This window comes from Strix aluco, chromosome 7 (assembly GCF_031877795.1).
Source record: "Strix aluco isolate bStrAlu1 chromosome 7, bStrAlu1.hap1, whole genome shotgun sequence".
NCBI lineage: Eukaryota > Metazoa > Chordata > Aves > Strigiformes > Strigidae > Strix > Strix aluco.
This window is the reverse complement of record NC_133937.1, coordinates 5,710,485-5,724,774: the sequence shown is the minus strand read 5'-3', so window position 1 is coordinate 5,724,774 and position 14,290 is coordinate 5,710,485. Positions and strand designations below refer to the sequence as shown.

Sequence of the window (14,290 nt, the reverse complement as noted above, 5' to 3'; positions counted from 1 at the left end):
TGCTATCACAGGTACCAAACCCTACCTACAATTGGACACTCCACTGTAGAACAATTTTTATATTAGAGGCATCAAGGTATCATACACATCAAGAGAACTAACACATCAACTACAACTACAAAACAAATAAATCAAAACCATATCAAATCTCAAATAATTTTTCCCAAACTGAGACACTCCACATACACCAGTAGTGAAACTGAAAGTCAAGACATGTTAAAAACATGTAATTTGTTTTTTAAATAACATCTTCCCATTCATGCTTTTCCTCAATAATTAGTCATCAAGACAAAACACTAGCTTCTACTGATTTTACACCAGCATGTGAGAGAATACAGAAATGAATGTTCCATGGTTCTCAGAATAAACATGCCCTTAGATAGAGTGCCAAGGACTAAGAGGAAGCCGGCTTCCATCTAAGTAACCATAAATATTTCACTAGACAAATTCTACCATATTAGGATACTAGTCTTGGTCAGCCTTCTCATATAATGGGCACAGCATGACTTGTAGTTTTATTGGACAGCCTAGTCTGATCTGCAAGTTGTTCTTTCTCAAAGCAACCTGTAAAGGTGCCCTTAGAATCATATCCTGCCACTGGAGCCAACCATATGGATCCACTTGGATGCCAGAGAGCCATAAGGGCTTACAGTGGCTGTGTAGCTGATGCTCTGTCATTAAAGGTCCACTCACCTCCTCTACTTCCAAATGGTTCCTTCAGAAGGCAAAAAATAGTTCATATTGTGAACACTTACAGGCAGCAGAAAACTGGGGCAGAAGAGGAGGAATATATGAACTCCCAAGATCAAGCCTGGTACTAGCTAGCTGCAACTGGTATGTGCTGGTTTTAAATTCTGTTAACATCTCAACTAAACAAAGCTGACGTATCCTGAGTCATCCAATTAATAAAGAGACACAAAACACAGCCACCAATTAGGAGGCAGATCACACTTCCTGCTTTTGCACACACACTTATGTTGGGAAAAATCAAGGGTTTAGGGGCCCAAAAATAGGTTGAAGATCCTGGCTGGAGAAACAGTCATGGAAATGAGGAAAGATCCCAGAGGTCAGGAAAATACTTGGAGACAAATGCTGGGAAACATCCAGGGACCTTGGACAGTAAGGCCCATGACAGGTGACTGCAAGCAGATGTACATGACAAAACCATCATAACTTTCTGCCCAACCTTCCTGGACCAGCAGCAATCTCCCCACTGGGAAGAAAAGTCAAGACCTAGTGAAAGTAACACTGTGGGGAATACAAATGAGTGAGCATGTGGTATTATCAAACAGGGTAAAAACTGATTTCCCTGGTTCTTAAATAAACCCTAGTATCCAGATCTACTATGTGTTGTAACTCTGTCTTGCTTGCGACAAAATTTTTGACCTATCACAAGGTGCTCTCTCTTCATCGTGTGGTTTCAGTAAATGATGTGTAATGGGCACTGCTTTTTAGACAGTAACTCCAATAGCTTGAATACAAAGATAAGACTCAGGCAGTCAGCATTCTCAGAGCCAGTATCACTATGTGAGCACGTACACTTTACATCAGAAGTGACCGCGAATTTAACTGACTCACCATGCATTTCATATCCATTCAATCAATGTCTTCCCCGTAATACATTTTGCATCAACAATAGCTAGCTATAAAGAAGGACATTTATGTCCTTGCAAACTTCCTCCAGCAGCTTAGGAACTAGTTCTGAAATACGCTGTAATATCTGCTTTAGATTCTGATATATTTCTGGTTAGGTGCAAGTTAAGAAAAGAAATCAGGTGACAGCTTCCTATACATTTAAAATAACTCAAGATGCACACTCTCTTTTTTTAAGGTTATCTTCCCTCATCTCCATTTTTATTTTTTTAAACACAAAGAGCAACTCAACCTCTAATGGATTTCCTGTTACATAGACATCCTTCTCACCTAATAGCTTTATAACTAGATGGCTTCTATCTCTCTCAATACGTAAGACAAAAACAGAACTCACTAAAAATACTAAGATCTGATGCTCTGGTTATACCAGTGTATACCTTCTCTTTTTTAAAATATATGATTAAAATATTGCATGGGATTGAATGATTTTTTTAAAAAAATTATCACTAACAATGATTAAGCTAAACCATGAACATTCATGTGTTTTTTCTGCATTTTACTTCCTTGCATGATGTACCAGAACAGATGTGGCTCACTGCAGAACTAATCACACTGTGCCATTTTGGTAACTAGTAGCAAGCTCTAGCAAAATCTCATCTTCAAAAGGAAGTGAGCCTAAATTCACTTTTTCAGGTATGGTTCTTCCAAACAAGCTCAAGCCTTCTGCTCCTTAAAACTATCCTGGGATCTTTGTGCTAATAAAAAGGCTCTAGCCAGAGCCCTTTGACATGCTGAAGCTCTTCCCAGCTGCCGCCTTGAGACTAGCCACTTCTGATCTCCACTTTAAAACATCTGTTCCAGCTTTAGGCTCAAGGTCTTTCTTCCCCTCAAAAATATTAGCTCAAGATCTGTTTGCACTAATGTTCTTGGGACTCCCTGGCTTCCATTCCCTCAGGGAGGAAAATGTCCTTAAATCTCATTATGAGCATCCCATCACCTCCACTATGTCTGTTTCTGACAGACATGAGTTTCAGAGAGAACAAGCACACCGTCACCTACCTCAGCTACTGTTCAATCTTGCTACTCTGCTCTCCCCCATCACCATATTGCTTACCCCAGGTTAAGTCACATATCTAAGGCCTTCAACTCCATCCAAGATCTGATCAATGGCTTCCTTCTCACCTCCTCCCTTTTTCAGAGCCTGTTTGGAGAAGGCGTCCTTATTCCTCAAGCTTATCACTCAGCAGAGCTCCCCAACCCCACAAAACCAAAGACCTGCCTTAAGGAAGGTAAAGAAAGAGGACCCAGTACACAGAAACCAGGTCAAATAACAGGCTAGATCCTCCTTATACACAAAACCAGTTTTTTCTAGGTCTTTTCTCCCTTGTTCCTCCTCTTGTTGGCTGGTGTGCCAGGACATACTTGTTGAACTACCTGAAAGCCAACCAGCGTAAAAATGTAAGAACCTATCAAGAATTTAGACAGAGAAGCCAGATCCTTGTCTGCTAATCTCCAGTTTCCTACATTCAGGATATTCTTCCGTCTCTACATTGACAGGTTTACCCTCTATCAGCTACCTTTGGCTATTCCATAGGACTAACTATTAGAAGAACCAGAGGACTTCTTCAAACATGCCAGTGAACTGAAGCATCAGGGTAACAAATTCAAGATCTGTATTAGCAAAACAGCTCTGCAGATTTATATCCTTACTGTTCAAAACCAGAAATTAGTTTGCTTTTGTAACCCATGAAGGTTTCTTTTCCTTTTCTTTCTCATGCATTTGATGAGGTCATGATTTTGTTTGCACACCAGGAAAGTAACATGGACTCCCACATAGAACAACTGACATTGTAGATTTTACCTACCTGACAACACTCAAGAAAATTTTCGCAATCAAAAGCTAGTAACATGAACAGAAATAACTCTTCCTTCATCAAAACATATGTTAGCAGGTCCTTATTTCTTTATTCTATTCATTATTATTGATCTAACATTAAATATTATTAAAATTAATTTCTCATGAAGCATTCATGAAATTTCAGGAACTACAGGCATTATGTGTTTTGTATCGGCTCTAACATACATGCCTAGCTTATTTTATTTATTGAACAGTCAAAATATTTGCTAATAATCTCACTTGAGAACAAAAAAATATGGTCAGAGTTCAGAATCAACCCTCTACATTTTAACTAAAGTACAGTATAATTAATATAATATAAGCATGTCTATGAATTCTAACAATCAAAAGGCTTTCCTCCAGAGTTTGCCAATTCCCTATCTGCCTTCTCCCCAGTGCTACATGGGAAGTTTTGCTGTCAAATCTGCAGAACTCCCAAGACTCTGCAGGCGTTGTTTTCATTCCTGTTTTTTTTCGGTGGTGTGTTTGGGGGGTTTGAGGTGTAGGGTTTGGGGTTTTTTTCTGTTTTAATTCAACCATTTCAGATTTCAATCCAAACCATGTGGTTCCCTTCAAGAAACATATTTTCAGAGCATGTAAAATCCCATTTTTTTTACTCTAAAGATTTAAGAACATTGGGAAGTTCTACATGCAAATTTCCCCGTTCCAAACTCTAATTGATATGTCCTGCAGGGATCTTAAGAGATAATTATTTTCGCTGTGGAGGATTTTTAAATGATATGGCATAATCTGATTTACTGAAAAAATGCAGGAGACTTATTCTGCTATTTCTTACTTAGGTAAAATGCCAACTGCTTTCGCAAGGAATGGTCCTTATCTAAGAAAGCAGCAAATCTTGCACAACGAACACACCATTAATAGTAATATAATCTTATCATGTGCATACCACATTCCCTGTTTAGAGAGATCTGTAATCAACTAGTTCACCCCTGGTTTACCTTGAGGTTAAAAAAAGGGGGGAAAAAACCCAAACAAGAAACTTCCATTTTACTACAGGAAATTAAAACCCTAGCAACTTAAATGGCTGTGGAGAAAATCAATATTTTAGTCAAAATTAGATTTTAGGAGTTTCTGTTATCAGATGCAATACTGAAAGCGTAGGTTTTCAATTAAAAAGCTACAGCTGGGTGAATAATAATGTATTACAAAGGTGCACTTGTACCCCTGGAGAAACAAAGAAGCTGGAAGAAACTATTCATGAATTCTTCTTACAACCCAGCAATCTTCTTACAAAACCAGTAACACATTAAATTAAATGGAGTGGGATGTGAAACACAGAAATGTAAAAGTTATAAAAATAGACATTGAAACTGAATGATTCAAGAGAAAACACTGATCTGTGATATTTTCAGAATATCATGTTTCCTTGATAGAAGCTTCTTTTTTCCCAAGTCTTGTGTTTACTCAACAGGCATAAAATGGACTTCTCAAGCTTGTAATTGGACATATTATTAATATTTGCTCTTCACTTTCTATTTCAACTACATTTAGCATTCAAACACACAAAAGGGTAAGAATATTTAGGCCACTGTGTAAACTACAGTGTTCTTCAAAGAACTAATGATCCTGAAATTATGCAGCCTCAAGGCTGAAACACTTAGATCAGATTCACACAAATCAGTAAAATCTTTGCTCTAAACAGATGTAACTGCAGAAGCTTTTATATCTCTGTAATTCTGAACGCAACAAATACAGAGTGAATACACTTTTTATAAGATAATAAGCACCAAAAATGTATCTGTAGCTGTGCTGTTTTCCATTCATTTGCTTAAGACAAAAGCTCAAGCTTTTGAATTGGTGACAATCAGAATTCATACTTTAACATTCACATACACAAAAAACAAATCAAGTGGTAATCATATTTCAAGTTAAAGGTCAAAATATGTATTGTTTTCTAAGAGTAATACTCCCAGTTTGCCTATCATGTTACACTGTTCATTCAATCAGGTTTAATTTCAGAAACAGAGCAGCATGTTTCTTCAATTGCAATTTTTATAGCTTTTTAAAATTTCAAATCAATACAGATTATTAACAATTTTTGTGTTAACCACTAAGAAAAAATAAACAAATTAACTGAGTATTTGTCCTTGATTTATCATTTGGTGTCCATTTACTACACTAAGCTGTGTGAATAGAATGTGAATTTAGATTGAAGGAGCATGACTGAACATCTATGTTGTGTGACAAAAATACAGTGTATGCTCAGTGTGCTGTCATGGGAATTAATTGAAGAAGTCATACCTGTGGGCACAAAGTCTCTATGTGATTAGCTGCCATTTGGACAATTTTCATTCCATCTTCATTTGTTGACAATGAACAAGCAAGATTAGCAACCTTAAATAAACAAACAAACAGTTTTGTAAGCAAGTATTCCTCCCCAGACTCTCAAACTTGCCAAAAAACATCTCTGCTAGAAAGCCTTTGTTATTTGGGGAAATTAATTTACCAAAGAACATATTTGAACAAGGAAACACAAGGGGGAAAAAAAAAAAGGAGTTATGGAAAGGGGTGACAGTAACAACAAATCTCATGACCTCTCCCCCATTTAGGTTCTGCACCTAATAGCTGTAGAGTGGTGTTTAGATAACATCAGGAAATTTCAAAGATCCTAAGGCCTCAGCCAGACTGCTTGTGATCATGCTTTTTAATTTTTCAGGGCCCTTCAAACCATGTCCAGCTTTTAAATTTTTTTAAAACTTACTTTTAAAACCTTAAAGATCAAATAACATTTGCCTTGGTTTGTTGTAATGAAACACAGAATGATTTATGCCCTGAGCTATCCACAGATCATTATTTTAATTAGTGGTATGATTTTCTACTGAAATAGTCATATCAGTGCACTTATGCTGAAAATGTATAAGGAAACTTGAAATCTGTGAAAGAACCAGTCTATCTTCTGTTTTATTTTATTATACACCATGGAGATAGAGCTTCCTTGAAAGGAAAAAAGCTCTTCCACAATGCTCCACAGTTCTACAAGTTTGAAGAGATGAAGGAAAAAGAGCACTTGCTTCAGCTCACTGCAACTCAACAGGTTGCAACAGACAGGCTTGACAGAGTCAAAAGAGGGGTTGGGATACTGGGATCCAGTAGATCTTTTCATCTTCATGAAGTCATATGATGTCCTTACATAAACTACTACACACTTCTTAGACTTCATAGCCTTCGCTGAAGTAGCTGTAATACATACATGTCACTCCAGTGTTAATGTAGATCAAGACCTGTCTGAGAAATAGACCTCCGTAGTGCTGCAAATACCAACACAGATAGAAACATAGATGTACAAATTTGTGATTATTCAAAACTCATGCAACGAGTTCTACAGTCGAGCTGCTGCAAAATAACCGCAAATCTTCATTTATCAATGTTTTAGACACTATTTCTAAGAAAGAACAATAATTCAATGATGATCTATTACCAAAGGCTTTTATTATTCTTACTTAATTGATACAAATAGTTACAAGAAATTAGTTCGTTCATAGACAAATCAATTACTTTTCCTACCCAAAATTCAGAAGAGACTGACAGACACTTTCTAAAGAGGATGAAGGCTAGAATGCATGGCCTTTCATGTACACCCGTGCCTAAACAGAAATACTTTATGAGCCTATCCCTGGTATTCCAATACGACTCACTGGTTCCCCACCTGTGTGATGTGTTATCTTGTCCACATAAAAAATAAAGGTTAAGACCAAAGAAATCCAATTTTCATAGACGCACTCAAGCTGTATTCTCTTTTATTTGAAGTAAACTGCCACAGGTCTTTTTAACATAATATTTGAGAAAAATTGTTTTTGATCCTACGCTTCCCCTCCTGACTCTTCAGCTGTAAGTTACCTACAGATGTTTGGGTATCATCTAAATACAGCTCTGAAAGACGTGATTCCCTCCCCTCAAAAAAAAATCAGTTATTTTCTTTGGATTGAAGGTCAGGGTTTTTCAATATTGGTTACAACAACTATTCACATTGGTTTGAATATTTTCTTTGCAGCAGTCACTGAGCTGCTTGTATATCCCAAATGTAACACTGCATTCTTTCACACTGCATTAATATACCACCATATATAAACAGCAGCACTCTACAAGGCTCAGTGCAAATATTATTGACCTGTTTCTTAAAGAGTTCCTCAATGCCTAAAACAGTAACATTTCAACCGTTAAAAAAAAAAAAAAAAAAAAAGTAATACAAGCCATTCTGCCAGGATTAAATACTCTCTCAGCAGCTTCTTCTCTTTGCCATAAGGTTCCTCAGGTTTTCTAATTCCATTTCACAGTTCCCAGAAAAACTTTACTTTTAATTTCTTGGGATCCACTGAAAAAATGTGCAATAAGTAACTCCTCTTTATCAGTAAAAACAGTTTTAAGATCGAGTTCTCTGCTGTAAGCAATAAATATTTTGTCCCTGTCTTGATGTGCAAGGCAGATACAGAGACAGCCTAAAACAATTTTTTATCCTGTTTCCCAGTTGCACCAGCTGAAACATCTTGGTACAAATCCAGTCCTTGATATAAATTGTGTCATAAAATTACAGAATAATAATTTAGATTGGAAGGTTTCCAGAGGTCATGTAGTTCAACCTCCTGCTCAGAAGATGAGAATGAACTCTAAACAGATTTGTGCCAATGGGTCTATGCGGCAGATAAGCATCTGGGGACAAATTATGTATATGTTACTAGATCATGTTGAAGATTAGAAGGGTGAAAAAGCGTGGCTCTTCTCTGACAAAACACGCTCAGGTTGGGAAGGATCTCTTAATCCACAGTATCCTCTTTTATTTGAAGTCAACAGCCATGGGGGTTTTTTACATACATTGACAAAAAACTACTTCTGATCTTAACTTCCCCCCCTGATTCTTCAGCTCTAAGTATTCCTTGGTAATGGCTGAATTCATAATAGGATTCTCAAAGCACAAGCAGCAAAGTAAGGATATAAGCATTAGGAATTTATGTTAAACCACCTAATGCCAGATAGAAGTCTGTATTATTTACATTAGACATCTTTTAAAAAACAATAAAATTAAAGAAAGTAGTATTTGGCTACTTTAAAATAAATACATTTACGGTGTTACATTTCTGCTGGGTATTTGGAATTCATACTACAGAGCTACACCAACAGTGCATTTAGTCCTCTGCCTTTCATTTTGATTGACATTAGCAAATCTTTTGTTTCCATTAGGAAATGGGTAGAATTTTCTTCTCTTGGCATTTAAACGTGTTCTGGTTTCGGCTGGGATAGAGTTAATTTTCTTTGTAGTAGCTGGTACAGTGCTGTGGTTTGGATTTAGTGTGAGAATAATGTTGATAAGACACCGATGTTTTAGTTGTTGCTAAGCAGCGCGTATCCTACGTTAAGGATTTTTCAGTTTTCCATGCTCTGCCAGCAAGGAGGTGCACAAGAAGCTGGGAGGGAGCACAGCCAGGACAGCCGACCCCAACTAGCCAAAGGGATATGCCATACCATAAGATGTCATGCTCAGTATATAAACTGGGAGGAGCTGGCCAGGAGGGGCAGATTGCTGCCTGGGGACTGTCTGGGTATCAGTCAGGAAGTGGTGAGCAATTGCATTGTGCATCACTTGGGGTTTTTTTCCCCCTTCAGTTTTATTTCTCTCTCTTTTTGCTACATCCCCTTTCATTACAATTATTATTTATTATTATTGTTATTATATTTTATTTCCATTATAAAGCTGTCCTTACCTCAACCTACAAGCTTTACTCTTTTATTCTGATTCTCCTCACCATCCCACTGGGCGGGGAAGAGTAAGTGAGCATCTGCGTGGTACTTAGTTGCTGGCTGGGATTAAACCACAACAAAGTGGCACCACTTTTCTACATGTAGCTTATACATAAGTAAAAGGGTTCTCTGTCAGTCCCAGCAGGTGATTAGACTAACAACTGTTTCACCCAAAAGACAATCCAGATTCCAATAAGTCATTAACATGGTCTCAGCCATCAGTACACTCACTGTTAGTATTTTTCTCACCAGCTCCTGAAGAGAGCTCCTTAAAACAAATTCAAAACACAATAATCCAAATAAATCAAATGGAAAGTGTCAAAGGGTGGGTGGGTGTGTAATTTTTCCAAGCATAGGGCAGGGCATCTGAGAACCTGAAGTCTCTTTCAAAGCTCTATTGTTGCTACTAAGGATGACAAGCTGTTTCATCAATACTAAATGCTTTTAATTCGTAAGAAAATCAAGCACTAGCTCAGAGAAGACCTATCACCTTACTTTCCTGAAAGTATCATGCACATCTTGGAAGGTTTCTCAAACAGCAGAACTCCTTTATTACGCTACAGTCTCTCCCCTAAGCATTATAAGCTACACAAATACACCACATCTCTTTTGTATTCTCTAAGAGAGTCAGTAGCTTCCCTTAAAGGGACTTCAAGCCCAAGTACACCACAACTTCAAAAACAAATAAAATTGCAAAATGAAGAGCCAATGATTCCTCTCAGAAAATCACTGTCTTTCTGAAGAGCAAAGTTTGTCAGGACAAAGTTTTCTTGGAGGCTGGTTTGATTGAAATCAGCTCCAACAGAACTTAAAAAAAAAAAAAAAAAGCCATCAGAAATTTTTCAACTGTTTTTTTCCTTTTTTTTTTTTTTTTTTTTTAACCATGTGAAAAAGCATATTAGTTCACCTTCTACTATTCCAAGAGAACTTGCATTTCCTCTTCTTGGTGAAGACTTCCTATTCTTCATAGTAAATACTTCCTGTCAAGAAATCCTTTTCACTGAGGAAAGATATTCCACAGCTCTGCCTACCCTAAAGTTAACAAGGTCCTTCACCACCCTGCAGGGTAAGCCCAAAGTCTGTTGTATGCAGTTTTCTAGCATAGTGTGAAGAACTTTCTGGCAACCTAATCCCTCCCACCAATAACCCTATAGAAATTCTTAAGACTATGCTGGGAGCACATATAGCCTTCGACGACAAATGTTCTGCTGATATTTAAGTGTTTGGAATATATTCTTAAGCAAAACCAAGGAAAAACAATGATATGTCCAAAATAAAATCTGACATGTTTCAAATTTCAAGAAAATTTAACTTGTGTGTCATAAGATTTCAAATACAGTATTTACTAAAAAGTTTAAAATAATGATCCTGTCATTTTGCCAGTCTTTTTTTTTTGTTTTAATATGCATGTAATAAAGATCAGAACAAAAACATATTGGTGTTCCTCAAAACCAAGTACAAGTATTTCTTATACATACCTCTTGAGAACACTAACCAGATACACTATCACTTTAATTCATATATGAATTTACCAAGTCATTGACATGATGTAGGGGGTTAAAAAGGCCTAAACCAAGATGAGGACCTTGTTTTGCTGAAAATTTCACAAAAGGCAAAGCCTGAAAGACCTTCTGATCCACTAAGCTTTATCTTTGTAATGAAGCCAAATAGATGGGCACCAAACAGAAACAAAATAATTGGGGGGAGTGGGTGTGGGGGGTGTGTGTGTGTAAACAGGAAGGGGAATGGGAAGCAACACCACAAATGGACACAAATACAATAAAGCAATCCACTGAGGTACAAATTAATCATGAGTAATCACAGTTCAGAAGATATTTCATTTGTAGGAGAGCAACTGAATACTGAACTGGCGAATAACATTTGAATCTCAGCATTACAGCAGTTAACGTGGCTTTTAATATAAATTAGATACTCCACATAAATTGAATTTAACTGTTAGTCTACTCTCCTCCAACTATAAATGAAAAAAGGTACTTACATATTCTTTGCTTCTAATTTTTTGGTATACTGAACTATCTTTTGTAAGTTTATTAGGTGTTCTTAGCTTCTACCACTAGTTTTATTCATGAAGCCTTAAAAAGTCTTTTGAGAAAAATGACTGTTCATACAAAAAAATGCCATGGAAAAGCTAGGAAGGTCAGCAATAAATAATGACTCTATACTTTTTTAAGGAAAAGGCTACATTGATCTATGTATGTCTTCCAGTCGTTGCTGCATTTTTATATGCATTTATGATTACTATGTGCATTTTTATGAGCTTAATAAAACTTACATAGACTAGAATATTTGTTTAGAGTAAAAAAAATGTATTCCTGTGGACTGAAAACTTACCTCCAGTGGGCAATAAAGTAATATCACAGTGTTGCTTGTTTTCCAACCCATTTTCTACTGTAAAACTTAATTTCTTTCCAGATCAACTCAAATAGTAACACTATTTATAAGCTACTGCAAGAGTTTATCTGTTATGCTTTCATTGTTTATAAAATGCTTTAGGATACTTCAGGTCAAAAGTTACACTGTTACTTTAATTTTTATTAGTTTTTACTTTTGTGAGAATAAAGCTAGAAACTATACAAAAAATACATTTAACTTATATTACATTGCTTTCCCTGTCTCTTTTAACTTTTCACCTTCCACACTTCCAGAAAGATTCTTGAATCTGCTAATTTAACTACTGTGGGGCACTACATATCTTAAGCTTCTTCACGGATCTTTTGGCTCCTTTTGCACTTCTTTTAATGTTGCATGTCTCTATCGCTTCCGTTTTCTGCAGAACTGAATTACACAGTACTCCATTAATGCCATAATCACTACTGATTTGATAAAATTAGCTCTACCTTGTATACCGGAGGCTTATCACTGCCCCTGTTCAACTGTAACCAACTTACTTGTTAACATGAGGAAACTCCTCAGAGTATTATGTAACTTTAAATGTTTCCTGTAATGTTATTTGTCAAGCATGCTAAAGATTCTATTTTCATAATTAATTAATAAAGGGTATTTGAATACCAATGGATTAGAGTGTTCCTTTTTTTTTTAAACCAACATAAATCTAGAACAACCCACTGTAACCGGTTTATTTCAAGTTCCATGTGCTCAGACAAGTCTCATCTCATACAAGCTCGTTTAGGAGACTGTTTTGATAAACTGGGCCTCAACCAAAATAAAAATAGAAAATAAATTAAACAAACACAATACTCTGAGGCAAAGATTGTACATGTGTAAGGGATAATTCTGCACAGTAACACTTCAGAAATAATTTCCTTTTCAATAAAGGTGTCAGGCTTGATGCAGAGCCCCATTAAGCTTTCTCTCACTGTTTGGGTCACAGTAAAGACAGTTGAAGAACTAAGTTAAGGATTCTCTCTCTAGACCTCAGTATGCAGAGCCCTGGTTACAACCAAATAAAAGATACTGTATTTGGATTACATTTGGGCTCTGGCAACCCAAGTTAGCTGAAGAGTCCACTAAATAGAAACTGTCTATAGGCATGACCTGAGTCTCACTGACAGTTTCTCAAAAAATGTACCATCTCCACCAGCACCAGACTTAATCTACTGGAATAACCACAAAATGGCCTTTGATATCTGAAGGAAGGTCCTTCCATGGGCCCAAATGTAACAGCAGGTGAAAGATCTAAATGTAAACTACTTATGAAACCTCTCCCTTAGCACCATTTGCTGAAATGTTAGCAAGAGAGGGCTTTCCAGCAGTACCACATGAGCACAGAAATATAAAGAAAACTACCTGAAAAGAACAGGACAAGCAAAGACCTAAAAGACCAACCATTTTACTGCCTTGTTCCTACTTCCTTCATGCAGACAGAAAAAAAAGTCAGTATAAAGGCAAAAATTTATTTTAGCAGTAGACAGAGGTGTTGTATGTTATATTAAACTAGAAAAAAGCATGTATTTCAAAATTATAAAAGTGACTATCCAGTTCTATAATCATGTAACCAATAACCAACCTTCTGATTTTCTTTATCCCAGCCTGACCACAAATCTTGCAAATAAGATAGCAGTTAACCATGGAGCAAGAGGCCATCAGTCATGCACAGAATTAATCAATTCCTTAAAATATCTAAGAGGAGGAGTGATCAAAACTCACTGCCAGAATATTCCTTGAGGGAACTGGGCACCACACACACAGAAGTGCTTCTGAAGAGATTATTGAGCTGGGCTCGACTGTCTGACATTGACCTGACTGACACTATCACCAGTGAAAGCCAGTAAAGATCAGGGTGGATTAACCAGTTCTCAAAACAAATACAACATCTCAAATCTAAATATCCTATATATTTTCCAGTTTTTAAATAAAATACCATCTTATGAGGCAATATTTTGCCTGGTCTGCCCCATGAACTAATCTTCTTCTATGTTCTTAGGTGTTTCAGTGTTTCAGAATTTCCAAATATCTCTTTCCTTCTGCATGAACACTTCTTTTTTCCCCTTCTTCCCTGCATGAAACCCTCTATCTCCTGCACCTAAATAATAAAGAGGCAAATACAATACACAAACTGTCATTAGAATACTCACATTTCACACCCTTTTCCTCTATAAAAGAAAGGTAAGATTCAAACATATGCATGAACACACCCTCATTTATTTTCTTATTACTCATTATTCAAAAAGTCTATGAAACAGTATCCATTACCCTTGTTTTAAGGATTTTTCTGTTAGACTAAATAACATATAGTTTTATCATACAAATACCCGAGTGTACTCAGGTGACCTTTGTTTCCCCCGGCAACAAAATCTTACATTCTTCCTATTGTCAAAATCAAAATCTTCACCTTTTTGCCTCTGACTGGTTAACTGAGATCAAAATCGATCCCAGGAGATGCAGCACATTTCCTCTTAAGATGCATAAACCCTCTATTATTTAAATCAGTGTGAGATAAGAAAATGTGTGCTAACAAAATGAAACCACACAGATCTCACTTAGCACTTAATAAATATTAGTGGAGCAGGAGAGGAAACAGACTTCTTTCCAGCAGTATAATCACTTAGTTACAATACCAGTGTA

At 36.6% G+C, this 14,290-nt stretch overlaps 1 protein-coding gene across 4 annotated transcripts in view; it reads right to left on the bottom strand.

The window, feature by feature from the left end:
* The window catches only part of CTNNA3 (catenin alpha 3), a 545,392-nt gene that overhangs the window by 195,479 nt on the left and 335,623 nt on the right, over positions 1–14,290 (bottom strand). For 3 of the 4 annotated variants that reach the window (XM_074830309.1, XM_074830313.1, XM_074830311.1), the window contains one exon: positions 5,753–5,845. The exons of the other annotated variant lie outside the window; for it this stretch is intronic. In XM_074830309.1, coding sequence (XP_074686410.1) covers positions 5,753–5,845 — 93 coding nt within the window. The remainder of the gene's footprint in view (positions 1–5,752; positions 5,846–14,290) is intronic. 4 annotated transcript variants of the gene reach the window in all.